The sequence below is a fragment of the Labrus bergylta genome, chromosome 16 (genome assembly GCF_963930695.1).
Source record: "Labrus bergylta chromosome 16, fLabBer1.1, whole genome shotgun sequence".
Taxonomy (NCBI): domain Eukaryota; kingdom Metazoa; phylum Chordata; class Actinopteri; order Labriformes; family Labridae; genus Labrus; species Labrus bergylta.
Genome location: NC_089210.1, coordinates 25486504 through 25509047, shown reverse-complemented (window position 1 = coordinate 25509047; position 22544 = coordinate 25486504). Strand labels below are relative to the sequence as shown.

Below are 22544 nucleotides of genomic sequence, written 5' to 3'. Positions count from 1 at the left end.
AATAAAATAAACAGAGCAAATGAGAAATTATTCACTGGGATGTAAAAAAAACATAGATGATGATGATTTAAAAAGTTTTTTTTTATTTGATGGTCCAGTTGCCAACGGTAGTCAATTTATGAAATGAACATACATAATGTGCTGGCACAGATTTGATAACAGAAGAAAAAGAAAACAACATAAGTGTTATGACAACTTCTATGAAATGAATGAGTGATTTACAACCTCAACCAAAAAAAAGACATAAGAAGGACCTGACACTAAACATCAAATGCACCATCTAATGCAAACCAAATAAATACACCTCTGGGTAATGGGGATTTCTAAGTGAGAATTGCACAGAATCAAAATATAGTGTTCAACTACCTCATACTAGTCTTTCACAAACATAAATACAAGCATCCAGTAATTCCATATGCACTCCTCCACTCACACTTTTAATCAATCACCTAACCAGTTTTCCTAATCGCAGCTCAAATTTTTATTTTTACATCCGTAATGGAATCTCAATCAAACAACACATTTGTTGGAGGCAGTCTGTGATTTGAGAGAAGACAGCTGAAACTCGCCAGCTGCTGTAGTGCTAAAGACTGCAAAGAGATGGAGACCAACATCCCACAGATTATGTCGTGAAATTGACCTGATCACAAGCATTTGCAGGGTCAAGTGTTTTTTCCAAAAACCACGGATGCACTGGCAAAAAAAACAAAACAGCTTGGCATTTATTTTACATTCTTCCATGAAAGAGTCTCTGGAGACTTTGTGGGGAAGATGAGGGCAGTTACAGTGGAATGATCCTTCAATAAACTGTAAAAATGCCAGTGCACACAAACAGGGAATCATACAATATGAAACAAACTCCTTATGACCTAAAGGATTTATTCATCCCAGGACAAATGGTTCAGAAATTTTCACCCGTTCATTTTCATTCACTCATCTCATCTCAAACATCCATCTCACTAATGCTTAAGCAGCAGGCTAGCTTATTAGTAGCTTACAAAGGTCATCTTAATTTTTACAAATAATTGGAAAAAAAAATCAATGTAATCAGCATTCAGCATATATATATTAAATCAGCATTGATTATCCTTTTCACACAGAGCTGTATCCAAGTAATGATAAATAGGATAAAGCCCTCCTTCATGTTTCCAGTATTATATTCAAGATACGCTCAGATAATGTATCACATGTTGAGAATGAGAAAGCAGGTGAGGAGAAAAATGTTGCATGAATTTCATTCTTTTGTCAGCTTTCAAGGGCTGAAGTGATTTGTCCAGCAAAAACATTTCAAAGTAGTATAAAAACATCCACATGTCTACAGCCAAAGGAGTTGGAATGGAGCAAAATGTACAAACTATGGGGCACTGGCAGTTTCAAGGTGTGCAAGTCCATGGACAACCACAGTAGCCACCACCAAGTGCAGCCCACAGAGAAACCATCCACTGTGGTATTTTATTAAAAAAACAACAACCCTGAATGGAAATGAGTGGTTAAGAGTGTGCCCTACATTCATACAAGTGCAGTGTTACCTGCCATTAACTTTCAGCTGAGATCTCCTATCAGGACTGAGAGGTGAGCCACTTGTCTCAGTAGATTGGAGAGAGGGTTAGCCCTGGAAGTAGAAGAAAAGGCAGCAAAAGGAAAAGCAAGCTAAATTTAGAGGGTCCAGAACTGCTCTAGCCCAATGTGTGGGCAAGGGCAGTAAGGTAATCCCCTTCTTACTTAACTAAAGAGTCATAAAAATGACTCCAGGGGCAGGGTAAGGCAAGACAAGAGGAGCAGGGTGCTCGGTAAAGAAAAATCTTCATCACAACCCGATCTGCTGTATTACATTTTACAATCTGGTGGACCAGGCAGAGCAGAAGCTCTCAAGAGACAAACTAACATAATTAGACTGGCTGAATGAGTTATTTATTGGCCTTCTCTTGGCATTTAGAGTTGACTGATTGTTTTTGTGGTCCAAGTTGATAACCGGCCAATAGTTTAAGTAGTCATGCGGTCCACTACTAGTCTAACTGGGTAACAAACAATCTTAAATGCCTCACTGGCCAAAGAAAAGACAATGAGAGACATGAGGTGGGGTTAGTTCCCTGAATGGTAACATCCCTACCCATCCTGGGTATGTCTTTATTTTGGGGTGCCCAGCTTCTTAGGAGTTCCCGGGCGCTTTTGCCAAAAATGACCAGGGATAGTAAAGGCGTCAACACTCATGGACATCGTTTTGGACGGGATGACAGTGAACTGCTTGCGGTCAGAGCTGTACTTGTAAATCGATTCAACCATCTCAGGTGCGATGATCCTGGGGCCAATCCCAGTGAGCCGTACCATCTCCTCGGTTTCAGGGTTCATGGTGTACACGGCCCTGAACTGGCAGCTTACATCTCTGAACAGGATGAGGAAGTGGTTTGCAGCACTCTTCTCCATTTCCTGAAAAGACAAGAGACAGGAGTAGCATAAATGTGAGCGCAGGTGACAATTGAAATCAAAGTCACTTAGGGCCTTGTATGGGTGGTCTTATACATGGACTCTGACACAGCAGCATGGCTTACCTCTACAATCTTGTTTTTCTGTGGTTCATTAACCTTTCCTGCCAGGCAGCAGCGAGTGATCGCATTATGGATGATGAACTTGTTCGACTTAAAGCTGGGCTCCTTGTAGAGCTTTGGCCCTGTTAGACACAGTATTTCCAAATGTCATTAACTCCACAAAACAATGCTTACTGGAATCATGCATCTAATCAATCAGATCATTCAGTTTGGAACGTTTAACTCGCCTGTGTATTCTGGGATTGAAGCAGGGGAGGAAATAGTGGAGCCATTCTCCCAGTCCCTCTCTCCATTCTGAGCACTCATTCGTCTTGGTGACATTAGCCGCGAGGGAGAATGTGAACGGCTGGAGGGGGGGCAGGAAATAGTTAAAGAAAGAAAGTCAGCTTTAGACCTTTGGGCTGTGTGTTCATGATAATGTTACATGCTTTGCCTATGAGTACACCTCCCACTGGATCTGTAGTTTGTTCACAATTTAACATAAAGGCAGAGAATTCAGACCCTACAATTATCTGAGAGTATTTCAGGTAAGATGATCAATGACAGATGGCCAATATATTATTTATAATTGTTACTTCAATTGATCCAATAGCAAGATGTCCATATTATACCTGTATACTGTCCAGCTCTACTTTCTTGAATTATACAAATATAATGTTAAAGATATTTTTCTCTGGGACTTAAAATCTTGATCTTGACATGGTTATGTTCTGAACATTTATAAGTATTTATAAAAAAAAACACAATTATTACCTGGGGGACTTCCTGACAGTCAAACCTCCTGAGTCATTAGCCATGGATGACAGGTTCAAGGTTGAGTGGGAGTAAACCTTGTTCAGCCTGGTTCCTGAAAGGAGGCCGGAAAGATATAGTGATATAAATTATATTGAGAAACATACATGAGTGTAGGAAGAGTGTTGGTAAACACCAGGCCTCATTACCCATAAATCCTTTTGCAGGGCTATGGGAGAGGACAGAATCGTCCCTGAACACAGTCTTGGGTCTCTGCTTCTTGACACCGCGAACTGTGGTAGGTTTCTGTCTCAGCACCTTGTCCAAGTCTTCCATGATCTTCAGCTGATGCCTCCTCTCATACTCCTGCCTAGTGAAGTCTCCTCTTCGCTGAGGAGTCCCCTCTGATGGCTGTGGGGATGATGCTGGAGGGGTTCCTGGAGTCTGGGGTCTGTCCTCTCCTTTATTCCCCCAGCCCTCAATAACCATCCATTGAGGCTTGCTAAAAGAACAGAAAGATAATCAAAAAGACATTCAATTTGTGAACAATTAATTATCTAAAGACTGAGGTATTAGACAGGGCAGAAAGTGAAAGAAAGAGTTCAATACTTCAAAAACATTATTATTATTATAGTTCCATTCCATTCTAATGTAAGATATGAAAGCCACAGTCCTCATTTGCTTATGTATGAAATAAATGTCTCACTTGGACTCTTTTTCCTTTTCCTTTTCCTTTTCCTTTTCCTGTTCAAGTTTTCGCCTTTTCAGCTCTTCTGCTCTCTTCTGCTGTTTCTCCAGCAAAGCCGCTCTTCGCTGGGCCATCTCATCTTCTGGGCGCTCCTTGTCATCCTTGAACCAGGAATGAAAAGGTTTGAATGTCCTGATTTTACGAAACAATATCTTTAAAATGGCACATGCGGCAATCATTATGAGCCACCCACCTTGAAAAAGAAGCCCACCCCTCCTTTCAGGTCTTGCTCTGTCCCGTCAGTCATTGAGTTAGAGAACACATCAGGTACTTGGTCATCCTCCTCCCTGTCTCCCCGCAGAGAAGACAGCGAGATTTCTATCAAGCTACTGTGTTTGCCATTCGACACTACAGCAGGGGCATCACTTTCGAAGGAGCACTCTGATGCAGCACCAGAGCTGCAGCCTCCACCTGGAAGATCTTCCTTCCTAGCTAAATGACCATGTGAAGGCCCTGACTCTAGGTCCATGCTAAATATGCTCTGATCATCATTGGAGCCCACCTCTGACAGCACGTCATCTGCAGCAGGACGGGGAGTCGGGGTAGGCGTTGTTAAAGGAGTTAGTCCAGATGAACGCAGGTCATCTAAGCTGTCAGAGTCACCAATAGAGAATGACGATGAGGTCTGGACTTGTGATTGCCATGGATTGACGCGACGAAGGTGGGGAATGCGGTCCACGTTTTGTGAAGTATTGAGAACCCTCGATAGGGTTGGAGTCTTTAAATCCAAGGGACGATTGTGTTGGTTGTGTTTGGGACTTTTTGGGGGCACAGATTGGGCTCTACGTTGGACTCGAGGAGATTTATGAGGAGTGGTGTGGTTTGTAATTTTGCGGGATGGAGATGGAGAGGAGGAGGCTGAATTTAAGTCTCGGGTGGATTCCCGTGATGCACGTGCATGGGAAGGGGCTGGTGTGGAGGTTTTAGGGCTGGCTGGAATGACCCAGGAGTTGTTGCTGGAATCTGCAGCTTTCTTCTTCACTAACTGGTTTTGCTGCTCAGTCAGTCGCTGCATGTCACTTTGCAGGGAGCTGAGAGCAGCAGTCAGCTTGGATACAGCATTGTTATAGTCCCCTAAGGGAGCTACCATTTTCTCCCCAGGTGTCCCAGAGCCCTTGTCTCCTGGTGTTCCTGCTTTTTCTTTGGAGTGGCTGAGTGGTCCTCCTCTGACAGTGCCATCATCATCCACTGAGCAATGTTTTTCATCTGGTTCTTGTTGGTCTTCCTCTTCCATTCGAGCTAGCCTTTCTTCTAGAGTCAAACGGGACAGGTCTTCTTCTGTGGATGAGGTACTGGTCTGGCCATCCCCTCCTCCTTCCTCTTCATTCTGCTCTTTCTTTAATTGCAGAAAGGCACTCTTTCCAAGTCTTTGCCTATGCTTTGCAAAAATTGCCTCAATGCGTTTCTTCTGTGCTTCGATAGCTTTACGCTTTTCCTCAAGCCTAACCCCCAGCTCAGACATTTCGTTATTGAGTTGTGGACTCTTGTTCTGGCTTTCTTCAGACTTTTGTGTCCATGTGGTCATCGAAGGAGAAGAGGGGTCACTGGCTTTGGGAGAATCCAAAATCTGTTTCTTTTTGCGTTCTGCAAAGCTAGTCATCTTCACTCCACTATCAGATGTCTCTTTGCCATTGCCACTGGCAGACTGCGAACCAGCCGCTGGTGTGGATGGCATTGACTGGACCTTAGGAAGGTCTTCTGACGCGTCAGAGTCCACACTTCCGTCTCTCAAGACTGAGTCATCATCACGTGAACATTCAGAAGTGTTTCTGGTGCGAGTGGGCTCCCTGGACTCTCCAGTTGGCCTGTACATCATTCCTGAGCGTGTGGGGGCAGAGCAGCTAATGGGTGCTAAGTTGTTGTTATGTCTGGAACTAGCAGGATCATCAGGAGAGTGGAGGTAGAAGCCATCAGGAGCACCATCAGGGTGTAAACGAGGCTCCATCTTGCTCTCGTTGTGGATAATTTGAAGAGCTTCCTCTATGGTGGGCAATTCTCCAGTTTCACTTGCTGGAAGGCCATTCTCTTCTGCCATCCTTGGAATACTGGGTGTCTGAGTGGCCCAGGAAGCTCTCTGTGGACCATTGGGACCAGGGGGTTTACTCAGCAAATGGCTCAGGTCTTCAGGAGGGGTGAAGGGTACCCTGGTCATATTTTGGCCTGCTGGGTTGAGTTGGTCTGAGCTCACAGAGCGGGTAATCACAGGGTTGCCCATCACGATGTCCACATCACTGTCCAGGCCAAAAGGAATGCTGAAGGATACTGCAGACAAGGGGCGGCTAAGAAGAAGAAAATCTATTTTAAGTACCGGAACATTACAAAGAACTTTAAAAGATTGTGTACAAATGTTATTAAATATACCTCAGAGGTTTCTTGCCCCATGTCTTTCCAACTCCTTCTATATGAGACATTGAGGTAGACTGAGTCAAAGATCCTGAGTACAATGGGACACACACAGACACGTAAAGGCATGCACACCACACAGGGATGCACAAATCAACCAAGCAACACAAAATAAAATTCACAAAAAGTTTAACATATCCATAACAAAATAATACAACACGTCAACAACTTAAAGACAAAGAAGAATCAAGGATAATAGGGGGAGAAAATGATACATAAACAAAACACTGACAAAGTCTTAATGTTACCTGATGCAGGAGAGGAGATGGGGAGAAAAGGCTTCTTGAAGATGGAAGGGGAAGTACTAAATGAAAAAGAAACCACATATTTAAAACCTGATCACCCAAACAATATGCTAGACTTCTACAAAAGAAAAAACAGAAAGAGCTTCTATACCTGTTACCACTCGGGTTTCTTTGTGCACCTGCTGTGGATCCACCTACAGTATGATAAAAAGAAACCCCACAAAACACAGTGAAAAACATTTTCAGTGTTATAATCATACTGGTCGGATTACACATTAAAACTTCAGACCACAAAATGAACAACACTTACATAACGTGTCAATTGGTTGAACAAATTCTGGCCTTTGTACTTCAAACCAGTTGAGTAATTCTGCTAGGAAACTCAGCAAGTTCAGCTAAAGAAAAAAAGAGGTAAAAGCAGGCTTCAAGAAAGGGTACAATTAAGCGTTTGTAAATGTTACAATGAGTCCATCACATAAGGAACATAAATATTGTACCTGAAGCTCCCGTGGGACATATAGCATGTCCTCCATTGCTAAGTGACAGCAGCTTCTCAGACAGCTGTCACAGAATTCCTTGATGAACTGCAGGTTGTACAAGCTGTCTGCTGCAGACATGGTCTCCTTCATACAAACATCTTACAGAAAAAGAAGACAAGTGTTATTGTGACATAAACACAACAAGTACTTACTGGTGGGGTTTTTATTATGTTTGTTGATACCTTCAAGTCTAAGCAGGCCAGGGCAATAGTAATGTATGACCGCAGCAACAGCACACCCAGTGGACAGGTCTTTGACTTCATTCACCGCTGGAAAAATGGGCTTTTGTTTGGACTGTATTTTATCCTTCCTGTAGCGGAGCTAAAAAACACAAAAAGAAAAAATAAGAATCAAACACTTCATAGTGACCATGGTGGTTCTCCGTCAAAGTCTTTATGTTTAGTATTTGATAAAAGTATGTTGTGTTAAAATAATCATCAAAGTAGGACTTGACGATATCAGATTATTTTTTACACCAAACTCGATAAAATAGTATATATATATTGCATAGTATAATATATAATAGTAGAGTATATTATATAAATAAATATAAAGCTGGGTGTTGAATGACTAAACGCCAAAGAAAGGACCAAAAAAAGGGTTACCTGTTTTTTATCAATGAAATTCAACAAAACTAAGCAATCTGAATTTCCCTTTAAGGAACAATAAAGTCACCTGCATTTCTCTTTTTGGGATAAATTGAGAGCTGTAAACTTGACTTTAATGGCACTTTTCAGTTTTAGGTTACAGCACAAGTACAGATGAGGCAGAGCAACTTCAGCAAAATACTCATTGCTGGGTGTCACATGTCTGGGGCCATCCTCTGTGGGAAGTAAAAAGGGGGGAGGATGTTAACTACGGGATCCCAAGGGGAGCGGGCGGAGTAAGTTAAAGAGAAAAACCTGGATTTCCATTTTTGAAAATCTTGATTTTACTCAAACCTGATTTATTAATCAAATTGATACAGTATATCACTCAGCCCTACATCAAAGTTAGGGTTTTTCCGAACATTGGTGTTTCACTGTCAAGTGTAAATGCATTTTTTCACATCATAACATGTTTAAAAAAAAGGTGTTAAATGGAACACAAATGTCATGCTGATGGAAATATGATAAACCATAAGTAAACCATTGGCAAATACAAAAGAAGTGATTTAATCAGAGCAGAAAGAAAGAAAGAAAGAAAGTTTGGATAGAAGAAAGTATAAAAGTTGAGAATCTCCAAAATGCAATAGAGAGAGAGAGAGAGAGAGAACATTTCAGGTAAAACAGTATGAACAAACAGCCAACTGTCAGTGAAGCCAAGCTGACATGAAGCTAGACTCTGTAAACCCCCACAGCCAAGTGAACACAAACACCTCTGCAGCACAGAGGACCAGAGGAACCGGTTAAACATGGGCGTTTCAAGACCTTCTTGTATACCGATTGTGAATCATGAGCCACTCGTGTGTCAACAAACGACGCCTTTCACAACCCTGACCTGATATTTAGGCTGGGACGTGCACTTTGATGCAGACTGGGATATGATGTACGAACAAGCATTCACACACCAGCATATGAAGAAAATAAAAACACAACTGACCATCAGATATTTGCTGATAAATTTGATGAAGACACTGGAGGGATGGAGGGACAGGGGGAAGAATCAGAGGAAAGGAGAGAACTTACAGGAACAAGTTTCCAGTACCAGCGTGTAGGACACTGTCAGAAAGGGGAAGGTACAGGAAAAAGAGAAAAGACAGGGCAATGGAGAACAGAAGCAGAAGAAGACTTATTAAGCCTACAGTTGAGGAACTAGACAAACAAGAGAAAGGGTTGTGATGAAGAACCTTTTTTTAAAATGACAAGACAACCTTGTTGACGAAGCAATGACGCCAATCTTAGTTTTTATTTTATCTATAAATACTGGGTGTAGCTGACCCAACAGCACTAACTCAACACACAGCTTGTTTTTTAGTAGAATGTGTGAATATTTACCACGTGTGTTTACACGTTAAATAGAATGAGAAGGAAAGCAAAAAGAGGTACACTGGAAGTTACGTTTAATACTCACAGAGGGTTGAACAGGTTGGGGCTCTGTTAAAGCCTGAGATGAGTCATTCTGGGCTGCTTCAGCACGTTCCCTCAACTTCTGGTTTAACTGAGAGCATGCAAAGAAGACCAATTACATAACACATAACAGATCTTTTAAAGTGAGTCTGTGTTTCTTCTTCAAACAGACGGATCATCTCCAACAGATGTCTGAAGTAAATAAAAGTTATTTAATTCTGACAGTACAAAAAAGATTTGTACTTGACACAAGCACTGTTTGCATCTGTCTTTTTCCTCACCTCATTAACCCAGTTGAGCAAAGCATCCTCCCAGCTGGCAGCTCCACCTAGTAGCTTGGCAGAAGCACACGACTTCACTGCAGTCACCGTCTCCATGGCTCCCGCAGCCATCAGGGCATCTATGACTGCTAGGTGAGCACTCTGCATCAATGACATGGAAGAATGAAGAGGAACTGTGAGAGGGGTGACCATGTACAGTAAAGACCAGAGTCCAGACAGCATCAATCAACAGCCAACAAAATACATACACAGACATTTCTACTGCTCTAGAGGGGCACCGTTTCCTGCAAAACAGAGATTACCTCTGACTGCGGCAGCACCATCTTTTTTTTTTTTTTTTTTTACCAGCAGCATCCTCTAGAGGTCACTAGACGCCAGCTGTGAGTCAGCAGAAACATTATTTTCAATAAGTAAACAGACACAGCAGTATATGTTGGTGAACTTTGGACCTTTGTTTGTACAATCATTAAATCCTGAAATAGGCTATGGACTGGTAATATGATAACACATGTCATTCCTCAGCTGCTTTATGTTTATTTGCCTTCTCTTCAGAAGTCTCTGTTCGCTTCCCTTTTGCTCTATGACTCATGAATAGCAGAAAGCAGGATCAAATGAGGTGTTGTAACTAGATGACCAGGAAGCACAACAACGAACAGCATTCACATACGACACAAAAATGTTCTGTTGTTTTGGTTTCTGTAAAGTGTTTGTGTCGGGAAACCTAATATCTATAAAATCAAAAGTTCAACAATCAAACAAATACCTACACGCATATGCACATCTGACGTTCTCAACATTTCTTTTCGAGAGACATTCACATATTTTCTTATCCTTAAGAGACTCTTATGGAGCACTCTAAATTCTAGAGCCTATTAAAATGCACCACAAACATTATCGGCTCAGCCAGAGAAAGCGTCTTAACTCTATAAACCAGTTAGCTCATTAGAAGTTGTGTTTTTTGTTTGTGCCAATGGGCCGCAACCAAATCTTAAGTATGTCTTACGCCCACACTGTTCTTAATGTGTCAGATATTAGAATAATTAAACATGCATTTGAATCATACAAACACACTAATAACAAATGTATCATTGGCTTTGTTTTGCAATCATTAAGATGATCACAATAGATTGTCAAACGGTTCTCTCCAAAACTTTCTACATTTAGAAAGCCTCACCCAGACACTGCCTCATTTCAAAGTCAGCACTGCAGGGCTTGATTGACTGAAGAGGACCACAATTAGCTAGTGAGGTTACACTTAAAACAACTCTTCCTCCTTATTAGGTCAATGTATTTAATGTATGATGCTTCTATCTTCTATCTATATCCCTTTTTTTGCAATCCATTAGCAGTACTCACACCCCTCTCTCCTCACTAATGGCTAACAAGGTACTTGTAAAAATAATTAATTCTGGTCAACAGAGGGGACAGACCACTCGTAAACAGCACATTCCTGTCACGGGGCCACTTTTCAAATCTTTAGTTTTGAGCCTAATCTGTGTAAATCAGTGCCTGTTCCCTTTTACTGCTTACAAATTCCACTTTAGTCGCCAGAGAATTCTTACTTTAACCTCTTGTGTTGCCTCAGATGGGGGCTGGTGGCAACCCAGCTGTGTGCTTTAGCCCTCTCTGCATGTCTGTCTAATCAACCCTGATGTAAAGTGCTGACCCGGGCAGACCTAGTGCTGGAGTGAGCAGGGTGGGCCTTGCCAGCAAAGGCTTGTCAGATAGCATTGGGCCAAGCTCACTGGATGTGCTGCAGTCAGTCACTTGGAGCAGGGGTGGCTGGAGGCCTGGCTGGCCTGCCCTCCTGACAGTGTTGCCAAGACTGCCAAGGTGTCTCTGACTTCACTTGTCTGTTCAGTAGACATTTCTGCAGTTCAGGAGGGGACAAATGACCTGTTTATAAGGTCCAGGACCTCTTGGAGCTAACAAAAATGAGACTGATTTTGATTAAAATTAAATAGAAGGAATGATTGTCAAACTTTAGGGCTGGGCACACACTGGTATAAAATATCAACTTTCATACTACAGTAAAAAGACTATAATCTGTGTCGTCGTTTAAATGTGGTTAAAAATAATTATCCTAATCCAATCGGATATATTGTCCTGCATGTGTGACTAGTTCTGTCCAATGGGAACAGTTAATTAATACCTATATCACCTTTTATCTATACAATATATACATATATTATCTTTAAGAGGATTTCAAAGTCAGGGGGGGCTGCCGGTGGAGTTGCCGTTGCAGACCCAGGAGAGCTCGCTAAGCTAAATCACAAGTCTCCCTAATGAGAGGGGAGAGAGGAGCAACACCCAACACCCAGCACAGAGCCTGCCAGGTCACCATAACAACCAACCATCTGACCCACAATGCATCTCAACAAGAGCCTGACCGCAGGATTGCTCGTTGCAATGGCTTAGCACCGACTCTCTGCTCAGACACATCCAGCTGGCAAACACTAAACAGTCCTAAAACCTCTGTCAGAAAGAGAGGAACAAATTATAGCACTTCAAAAAGATCCTAATGATGCATAACCATGTTGACGACTGAGTCTGCAAACAGAAACGACAAAAGCATCTTGAGAACCATTAAGTGAGATTATGATGGGGGCAAAATCAGATTATGTCTGAAATATGACTTAACCCCCACCCCCCACCATGCCTGGTGCTTACTGAGGGGGAGACAAACAGGGGGATCAGGCAGGTCTGGGGCCAGGCAGGGGATTTAAGACTAGAGGTTCTCTCTAAACACATGGTTATATGAACATTTATATGTATATGCACCGGCTACTTTGTAAGCAGTACCAGACAAGGCCTTACACCAGAGTCCTTCAAGATAAGCGAGAACAACATTAATGTTACTCCGCACTAGTTTGTGATCAAGGTTAAGTGCCTTTAGCAGAACAAATATTTTAAGATGATGGTTAGCCTTTTGGATAGCATGCCATCTCCGTTTTCAAATAAGTGTCTGACTGATGCTCACTTGACCAGAAACCTGCCAACACAGCACTGAGATTTAAGACAAAGTGTCAGCCAGTGCCTATCCAAAACTAACCAGTGGACCAGGATGAGGGTTAGCTGAATTATGGCTACATGACATACTCTGGGCACAAATGCTTAACCCCATCACTATTGACATCAAAATCAAAATGTTTCAAATGGATCCTTATTAGTCTTTTCTACAGTCAATCAAATTTGAGAAATAGATTTGATGTTGTGAGATATGTTTGTTGCATGATAAAACAGTGGTCATCTCTGGTGTGTCATCTAATCGTGGATGATGACGTCTAGTCTGCTTGGCAGATTATCTCTAATCTAGGCTGGGCCCCCACCAGAAGGACAGTTAGCATTGAAGCAAACGCACATATACAGCAAGAAGGGATTGGAGTAGCTGGAGTTAACATTGCTGAGCCACACAGATGTGCTATCTCCAGAGCTTTCCTTTCAGAGTTATCCTGAAACCTCCTGACCTCTGACCTGTAAAAAGAGTGGTGCCGCCTTGAGTAAGAGAAGCAGCGCCATAGACTGAGGGTTTTGAGAATTTCATTAAACATAGGGAAGAGAAATACTTATCTTAATGCAGATTTTACCAATCAACTGACCTACATTTAAAGTTTTAGGTTTGGTCACAATGTTGATGATAGAACACATTGTTTCTCTAAAAGTAGTCAGTACAATGGAAACGTACAAATAGAGAGCAGGCTTTTTACGAGACACATTTTAAAATGATTTTAAAAGAGAAATATGATGAGCAATACTAAAAAACTCTGCAGACTGTACAACTAATTAGTTTCGGATCTAACCTGCTCACTTATATACAATGGAGATTAAATAGGAGTCACTTTATATTTGTTCCTGACCACACAGCTCAGAACATATTTTTCCTTCGTAGATATCTTTGAGTTTAACTATGAAACGTCAAGGTCTAAAAGAAGGGACAATAGCCTTTTTAGCCTTTTTAAGATTATTATTGAATAACAATTATTTTTGTGTAAGTTTTGCTATGATATGTTTGTTTTTGTCCTACTTTGCCTGTGCAGATGGTGTGGTTATATAGGGAAGTACTTCATTGGTCCTATTTACAGCAACAACCCAAGCCAGAACCAGCTTCTTCTTCTTCTGGTCGTCTTAAACCTTATTCTCTGGATTTATACAGCTACATTTCATGACAAGCAAACGACAGCAAAGATGTTCCATGTGTGATGCGCCAAGAGCAAACAGTACGTTATCAGAGGTGAATGGCTTTTCACTAACAAGCATTACTTTAATAACATTGTAGTATTTGTTAGAATGTGCAATATGTACTTGTCTGATACATATTTGTGAAGCTTAAATATACAGTAGGGCTGCAGCAAATTGCTGCTGCTCCAAAGCTGTTTATCGGCCAAGACCCACATGGATGCTCCATACTTCTAATGCTGCTGCAGCATGACCCAATTTCTTTGCTTGCCACACAGTAGCTAGTAGCTACAGTGCTAGTCAGCTGCAGACAGCAGCTTAGGGAGCAGAACAGGGCCAAGCAGTTACAGGACGTCTCCTATACCAGAGCAGCAAACAGCAAATGCAGTATTAACAGAACCAGCCAAAATTCAAGATTAAAGATTAGGATTTACAGTTGAGGAGGACCATGGTTTGGCCTGGAAGCAATCAGAAGTGAGACGCAGAACTGATCAAATTCATGCACACATATTACGGCAGCATTATTGATGAATAAAGTCTACTGTGTCATTAGGCCATTAAAAAGGTTCTGTGGTGAGGTGATGGTGTTTTTTTTTTTTGCATAAACACTGCAAATATAACATTTAATCTTTACTGCTTTGACATATTTTAATATTTTGTGACATTGACGTGTTGGTGCATTGCTGTGAAATGGCATTTCTAGAAGTGTTAATTGTCAGACAACATATGATGATTTGGAATAAATAGACCTGTCTTAGGAGGAGTTTATGAGCTGTTATTTGACACAAGAGGACTTGTGTGACATGCTTTAGCTGAAGATTTATAAAACACTGAAGTAGCAAAATAAGTAGTAAGAGTGCCACTGTGCTACTTTTATGGCTAGCAAAAACCTGAAAGGTTATATCATCACACGTAGAAAAATATGCTGGACAGGTTTAGGAAAACACTGCTATTTAAAAAAAAAAAAAAAAGTAATAATCCCTGTGAAAGCCACTTTCTCCACTCCGCTGGAAGAGAGCGAGAGAAAGAGAGAGATCAATTTCAGGGGTTACGAGCACAAACCAGTTTGTCTTGATTCAACTCACCAAGCTGGTTTAGGGTGCTCTCTAAAGTTTCACCAGAACTGAGTAGCTATTGTTCTGGAACTGATCCCGTTAATATACAGTAGTTAATCTAGACACTCCCTCTTTCTCACACCCTGGAATTAAAGTAGTTATCCCTTATGTCACTTTGACTGCCCTGGTCCAAGCAGCTGGATCCATTCATCCTCTAAGATCAGCTGGTGGCAGGGGGGTGGGGATGGGCACAGGGTTGAATGTGTGAGTCTTTTTGATATGCCCTTTAATCCCTGGCATCAAAGTAAAAACATGTCCCTATATCAAAAAACAAACCCACATGACCGTTCTGCTTCTCTGGACTCCTTTATATTACATTTGGTTTCACAGGTGGAGACATTCTCTTTCTCAGGGTGATAGAGACAGTTTATTCCCTGAAAAACAGTTCTCAACAAAATTGTATGCCAAAATTGGTTTGCTTGATCAACAACATATGTACTGTTGCCATTACCGTACCATTTTGATGGGTTTATGCCGAAGATCTGCATCAGTCACTGGAACGTCCTGTTCTTTGGAGAGTAGGCCTCTCTGAGTGAGGAGCTGCACCAGGGCAGCATTGTCTTTGGGCTGTGCCTCTGCTCCAGTGCCACCCTGTATTAGGCTGTAGGTGCGACAGTAGAGCTCGGAGGACTGCAGGAGGCGTGTGACTGGAGGTTTAAGGTGCTCCTGCTCATACTGGTCACAGTAGAAGGGGTCACGCAGCTCTGCAGGTACATTCTCTATCAAGAGATAAAACATACAGACACAGTTAGTGAAGTTGTTTTAACAGAGATGCCAGTCCAGTAATAAGCTGTTTGAAAAACATAGCCAACAATATATAGAAGTGTACAGACGTAGTTCTTGATGTTTTAAAACTGACAGAAAAAGAGCATTTTTAAAAGAGCATTTTTTAACATGTTCGATTAGGAATGGCCTAAAATAAAATCTCAGATATTTTCACAACAAACTCGATTTCCAATTTTACTTGTTCTGGGTGTTGAATGACAAAACAACAAAGAAATGACCAAAAAAGTGTTTGCTTTTACTGAATTTGATTGAACAATTGATTTAAAAAACAGGCAATCGGAATTTCCCTTCAAGGAACAATAAAGTAACCAGCATTTCTCTTTTTGGGTTAAAATGCGAGCTGTAAACTTGATAAGTTTACTTTTGCAGTTTCAGGTTACAGCAAAAGTAAAGATGAGGCAGAGCAACTTCAGCAAAATACTCATATATACTCTGAGGAATACTCTGTAGGAAGTAAAAACAGGGGGAGGATTTTAAATACGGGGTCCCACGGGGAGTGACGATTTTCCACCAACCCGACTTATTGATCAAATTGATATATATTGCCCAGCACTATATGTTCTATTGTTGCATGCTTGGAAACCTGCTTTTTGACAGGTCCCGTGGCAGATTAAGACAGATGGTGTATTCCCTAAAGATATAATCATATGAGCAGAGCAAGCATCAAGGTCAGTGGGGCATGATGAGCTCAGAGGTTGTCATCTGCAAATCACAAGAAGCTCTGCTAGACGCCCCTCCTCTATTAAAAGCCTTGTTTGAGATTTATAGAAACAATCATTGAAAATGACCATTTCAGACCGTCACAAGGATCACACAAATCAAGTTATAAAATTAGCAATAAAATCAAAACAAAAGACCTCAACAGAAAAGAAATGTTGCAACTTGCAAGTAAAAAAATGTTCATCTTCAAGAGGCTGGCTGTGTGTTCTGTTTGGACTGTTTTTTCTTTAAAGACGATCACTGCAATCATTATCCTAAAAACAAACCAGGAAGTCCTCATGTGAAACTGGTTTCTCTGCATCCAGACAGAACCAGCAGTAAACTCAATGGGCTGTATCCCTGTAAACAATATTTGATTAGGCACTGTTTTAAAGGGCCTGCTGGAAAAGACCTTGAAATACCTGCAGTTTGCTTTCAAGGGAAAGAAACGTGAGAGTGTCTACGATTGTGCTCACCATGGTCAAAGGGGTTAATTCAAGGGAGGTTTCACTAAATTGTTGTATAATTATAGTCATGTAATGGGTCTACTGACATCAGACAACAAAACAAAACACCCAGCTTTAGAGTTTGGACAATACCCTGTTCTCTGTCTCTTACACTCTTTATGTATGATGACTACAGTCGTCCGTCACACCTCATGTTCTGTTTTGTTTGTGCTATGCTCTTATGTGCTGAAACTACAATGCTTACTTAAGCACAGTAAACACTGTGACACATCAACCAATATGCACCTTCAGTTTTTGGTATGAACTTTTTCCTACAATGACGTGGTTAAAAAAAAAAAAAAAAAAAAAAAAAACTTCCCTGAGAAGGCAAAGCAGGATGCAAATGTCACAACCCAGTGAGATGAGAGATCGATATGAGCCAAAACTCCCCATGAGAAAGCCTGGTCATGATGACTTGATCAGTCTCTTTGCTGCAGAAACAAACTGAGTGCAAATTTGAGTTAGTGGATCCATAGACAATTTTCCCAGCTATGTTCTTGCAGATCAAATTGGTTCAAAAATCAAACAGAGTTTACAAAACTAAGCACAATAGTAGGTGGTAATGGAAAGAAGGACCAGGTGGCCGCCTTAAGGGAAAGTCCAGGCCCAAAGGAATATAATACCTTCATTATTCTGACAACAGACCTCCTGGGAAATATTATGGTTAAAAACACTAGCTTGTTTGTTTGCATAAACTGGAGCAAGAGCCTCTGTGTCACTTTCACAGGTCACAAGGTCAGTGCTTATCTCTTAGTCAGAGTAAGATATTACAACCTTGGTAAGCGAGCAGGAAGGTTGCTGTTCAAAAAGTGAGGCCCAAGAAAACATTGACAGCTTACCAACCTACGCACAAAGAAAAGCAAATAAAGGTTTTCTCTATGGGAGTGTCACATTGTTGTTTTTACAACACAAAAACACATTAAGAAAGATAACAGACCAATTTCAGTGATGAGCTGGTCATCATGATGTAGCTGACAGTAATCAACACGCACAAAGAAACATAAAGTTGGTTGGAATCAGCAATTAAACCAAGATATGGCTCCTTGGGGGTGGGGATTGTCAAACAAGACCCTGAGCTTTTCTCTCTTAGTCTGCATAACAGTTCAACAATCAGCTGTGGATTTCAAGGTTGTCACACTAAAAGTGAACATTAAATAGCCCTCTCTTTAAACAACATCGCTTATCAATTAAAAAAAAAAAAACCTGTAGAATCTGACAATCTAAAGAAATCAGGCTGCTAACTGGATTTCCTCAGGAACACAGCACAAATTAATTCATTCACAAGAGTGTGCAAGGTGAGTTATAGATGGCTCAGGTCATGTTTTGACATCAGTCCATACCAGTCTTGTAAAAAAATCCTGTTTTCTGACCAATTTGTTGTTACAATTCCTCTTCTGAAGAACATTAAACAACATGAAGATCTCAGCTTTTAAGTTTTTCCAAGTCCTTTTTGTAAACTTGAGCTATAAATATCCACGGTGTGGGGGAATAGATCAAACATATTAGATTGTCTTCTCATGTCAAAACAAAGTACATAGTTTTGTTGCCCAAAAATGTAGTAGTAGTGAGAAGGCCCATGTCACCACCCTACTGTACATGGGAATTTGAGTTCATATATCAACATAAACACATAAGCTGAAAAAGATTCTTCTTAGACCTATGTCTACACGTTGACACTGTGCTACCGAATTTAAATGATAATTCTGCCTCATTTGAACATTTTTCAATGGCCAGCTGCACAATACAACGATGCATTTCTAAGATGACGTATTCATCATCATTGTCAACTTTTAGGTTGAAGAAATATCTCAAATCACCAACAAACTCTTTTTGCACTTTTCCATCCCAATTGTTGAACTACAATATATATGCCACTTGCAACTGCTCGTGTATTTTAACAATCAATCAATCAATCAATCTTTATTTATTCAGCCCCAATTCCTACATGTTTGGGGGAATTGGTGCTGATGTTTCAAGACACTAAACAAAAGAGCATGTCTCAAACATATATTCTTTATATATTATCATTATTATTGTTTTATCAAAGAACCAACATCAGCATGTGTTCAGAAGTCAAATGCACTTGCCGAAGCTGTATTTAAGGGTCGGTGTACACAGAACTACAACATATAGAATAAGGGTGTGATTTCAGTTTGGGTGCTTGAGAGGCTAAAACATTGGAGGAAAGAGTGACAGAGGGTGAGGATGCATTTCTTTTTCTAAATGCTCTTCCCTGCATGAGTGTCAAGTTAGCAACAAGCTCCCAACCAGATCCCTGTATACACTACAGTAACCTACTCTGACCTTTGACCTACTTGTTTGGTTCAGTAAATTATTTATTTTACAATAAAGTATCACATTATCATCTTTGACTTGTTCTAGTCCTCTTAGTATGTCAATAAGACTTCCTGCCTCTAGAATAAATACTCCTAGCAGGTAACATCCTCCTCAGGTCCTTCTCTCTTGTTGACTCACCATAGTTACACTGATTGGGAAAGGATGAGTAATTATTCCAATAGGATTTCAGTATGAGCCCCATAGCTTTGTAGTTAGGTGGAGCTAAACATGGTACAGAGTAGCTTGGTTTCATAGATAGAAAAATAAATAAAGGAAATAATAATAAAGAGAGTGATTCACAAAAACGGGGAATGTTTATGGAGCGTCCAGGACTAAGAGAGTTTAAACCACCCTCAAATGATCCGTCAAGTATTTTGTCATGGCAACTACTGTAAATGATATAACTGTCAAACCACTTTACCTCCCCTCTAACAGTATATTTATCTCTACAGATATGTAGAGGCATTAAAAAAAAGATTGTTAGACATTTGGACTGAACCCTTTTTAATCTACCAAGCGAGCCTGAAAATACAGTCAGCTGAATAACGTAAATATCGAAATCATGTGATTGTCATTGTGATTATGTGTGATTAATAGTCAAATATATACACTGGTACTTGTTCATTTCTTTAAAAAAAAAGATATAAAACCAGTAGGCTATTCACTAATTACAGTTTATAAGAGCCAGTCATAATGAAGCTGGTTCTTATGTTTTACTCAAACATTATTTTGAAGGGCGGATCAAACAGTTAGAGGAAACCACCACTTTGCTGTCTGTCTATTACTAGGGCAAGTGAATTGTAAGTAAAGCATCAAGTCGTTTCCTTATCTATTTTGTTAGCCAATAAGCCCTTGGCAGACCCTCATTTAAAGCCACAGAATTAAGCAACCATTCTAAAGCTTAAACCTTCTGAATAAACACAAAGGAGTCGAAGTGAAATATAACAACTCAGAAATCAAGTATGTGGACTATTGTCTGAAATTGTTTAATTGACCTAGAAGAGCTGAGGACCAGATGACCCGGTCTGGCTCCTGCTGTACTCTCTGTTGTTCATCCCATTTGAGTTTTTGGGAGGAGACTTATTATTGTCATATTGACTTGGTAGAAAACTACAAGTTTGTAAAAAACTTGACATAAACACAGTCCTGGTCCCCATGTTCCTGTAGCTTGGCGTGGAGAGTGACTTTGGCCAGAGGGTGTGGTTGAGGTGCTAAACAGAGCACACAGAGACTGCACCAATCCATAGTCCTGGACTTAAGCACTGCTTGAAATTGCGTAATACACTAGCAGTATTTAAAGTAGTCTACAAAAAAAAGTTAATCCCACACCACTTCTCTGTCAATAATGACCACTAGACTCTAGGTACTGATTGACACATACAAGCCAAGAATGACAATGTGTTTAAGTTGAGTGTTTCTTTGTCGTATGTGGTGTTTTAGTTTACATGTGCCACCTAAGATCACTGTGAACACAGTGTCTTGTCATTGGACAACAGTGTGTCCTCTTAGGGTTGGAAGTTTTTGGTGTGTTCTCTGTCAGATCTAATCTTTACCAGATAGGACTGACTTGAAAATAAGAAAGCCTGTTAACATCCCAGGGTCATAGCTAAAGCTGTTTTAACACCTGACTAAATAAACATAAGGCAAAACTATTTTTTACTGACACCTCTGCTCTGTTAAACTAAACTATTATCTTTAACGTGTTTGTACATGATACATGTTGGAGGTTTCTCGAGTTTACAGATAAGAGATTGAAGGAGACTTTTGAAAAACTGAAACTGTTTTTTTAATTAATCACAAGTGTTCAATTGGTGTTGTTATCATTGACTTCTAGGGACTGTCATCACAAGGAGTGAATAATAGCTCTGAAATATAACTACGCTGCAAACAGCCTACCATAGCTGTCGAACCGGATTAAAAACATGCCCAGTAGCCTGAATTTTGTGACTGGAGCCTGGCGGCTAGAAATACGACAAAATGGGTTAGCGTGATAAGGCCTAGGGAGGAGGCCCGTGTCTCTGACACACATAAACCGAGAAAATGTGACCACACAATGAGTGAGAACAAATGAAATGTGTCTGAGTAAAAAATGCATACCGTGAATGGTCCCCCTTTCATATGCTGCCCTTTGTGCTGAAAATCGCTGAGCTTTACATCCTCCATAGTTTCCCTACATGTATGTTTTTTTTCCGCTACAGAGCTGAACGGAATATAAATATAAGCTAGTGCTGGACAACAATAGGATGTTGATCTTCATACAACCTCTCTAAGCAATATTATGACTCAACAGGCCTGCATCCTGAACTGAAACCTACCTGCACTCCCGTAGGACTTTGCCAGTAGCCATCCGACACTTGCGCATATTTTTGCTTTAGTACAGTCATACAAATCCAATGGCTTTATGTCTGGAACTACAAAAGTCTTCCTCATGGTAGGGGAGTCCACCATAGCGAGTCTGTACAAAAATGGAAAAGGGTGGAGGCAAAAAAAAGTATACAAATATTCAAGAACTCATTCTTTTAGCCGACGATTCCACACGACACCGGGGCTGTGAATACGAATGTGAGTAGGTGATTTTGTCCGGGAATAAATATCCGGCCCGGAGCAGCTTCCAATCGTGTTATGGTCCTTTTCTGTTGAGTTTTAGCGACACCACCCTTGTTTAATTATTCTTTATGATCAGTCAGAGTCCCGACCCGCCGGGTTGTTCAGGAAAACAGGACTATTCCCCTCGTTTTTGCCCTTCTTAGTCCGCATTGCTGTGTGCTCAGTCCACTGTACGCAGCTCCGCTGAGCCCCCACCGATGACTGACTACCTGGCGCTCCACACTAGCATCACTCGGTCATCCCGCCATCCAATAGAAATTGAGCTCGAGCATTGAGGGCGGGATCTCCCTGTGTGAATACAGACAGCAGGTAGAGGTGTGGTGTGGGACTTTTGTTATAACTTCAACGCCCCCCCCCCCTATACACAGGTGTACGCCTGAGGACCATGCTGCTGTGCACGTCAAAAAGTCCCAATAACAACAGTCTTATAGGCTACCGTAAACAACTTGTTATACATGTCACCTATTTTATAAATATATATATGCATCCCTTTGATGTATTAAGATCATTCACATACACACAAGAAAATAAATCACAATGTAAAAATACTGCATTTCCTGTATAGGTCCGGATTTAAACACACACGAGTATAATATAAGTTTTATGAATCAACCTAGCAAAAGTTCTTAGAAATACGGTAGTACGGTAAAGTACCTTAAAATTGTACAGATGTAAAGCTGTAGTCTAAATTAAATATAATAACTTTTAATCAGTGAGGCTGACATCTTATGTATTGTCTGCTTTGCCTTGATATTGTCGAATAATTATCTGGGCTT

General features: G+C 40.8%; 1 protein-coding gene across 4 annotated transcripts; it reads right to left on the bottom strand.

Annotated features, from left to right (window-relative positions):
* Window positions 1-62: 62 nt before the first annotated feature.
* camsap3 (calmodulin regulated spectrin-associated protein family, member 3) lies at window positions 63-21955 on the bottom strand. 4 transcript variants are annotated; one of them, XM_020640910.3, is made up of 18 exons: window positions 21477-21955; window positions 15290-15552; window positions 9543-9683; window positions 9266-9352; window positions 8881-8913; window positions 7396-7534; window positions 7172-7311; window positions 6985-7069; window positions 6826-6868; window positions 6678-6733; window positions 6388-6460; window positions 4220-6305; window positions 3985-4127; window positions 3488-3780; window positions 3300-3393; window positions 2774-2892; window positions 2550-2668; window positions 63-2427 (listed from the first exon to the last, which is right to left on the bottom strand). In XM_020640910.3, exons 1-18 carry the CDS (start codon window positions 21607-21609, stop codon window positions 2128-2130), a joined length of 4347 nt encoding a protein of 1448 aa, XP_020496566.2. In that variant the 5' UTR covers window positions 21610-21955; the 3' UTR covers window positions 63-2127. The 4 variants fall into 4 exon arrangements, with proteins under 4 accessions (XP_020496566.2, XP_020496568.2, XP_065820478.1 ...); XM_020640912.3 differs by having other exon boundaries at window positions 6388-6424; XM_065964406.1 differs by having other exon boundaries at window positions 6388-6421.
* Between the last annotated feature and the right edge of the window lie 589 nt (window positions 21956-22544).

Excerpts from the sequence above, each read along its gene's own strand:
- camsap3 (XM_020640910.3), bottom strand. The coding sequence starts at position 21,609 with ATGGTGGACTCCCCTACCATGAGGAAGACTTTTGTAGTTCCAGACATA. Across the intron at positions 8,914-9,265 it reads CCCAACCTGTTCAACCCTCT|TGTCCTACACGCTGGTACTG; the intron begins GTGAGTATTAAA and ends CCTTTCTGACAG. Across the intron at positions 6,869-6,984 it reads TCAACCAATTGACACGTTAT|GTGGATCCACAGCAGGTGCA; the intron begins GTAAGTGTTGTT and ends ATCATACTGTAG.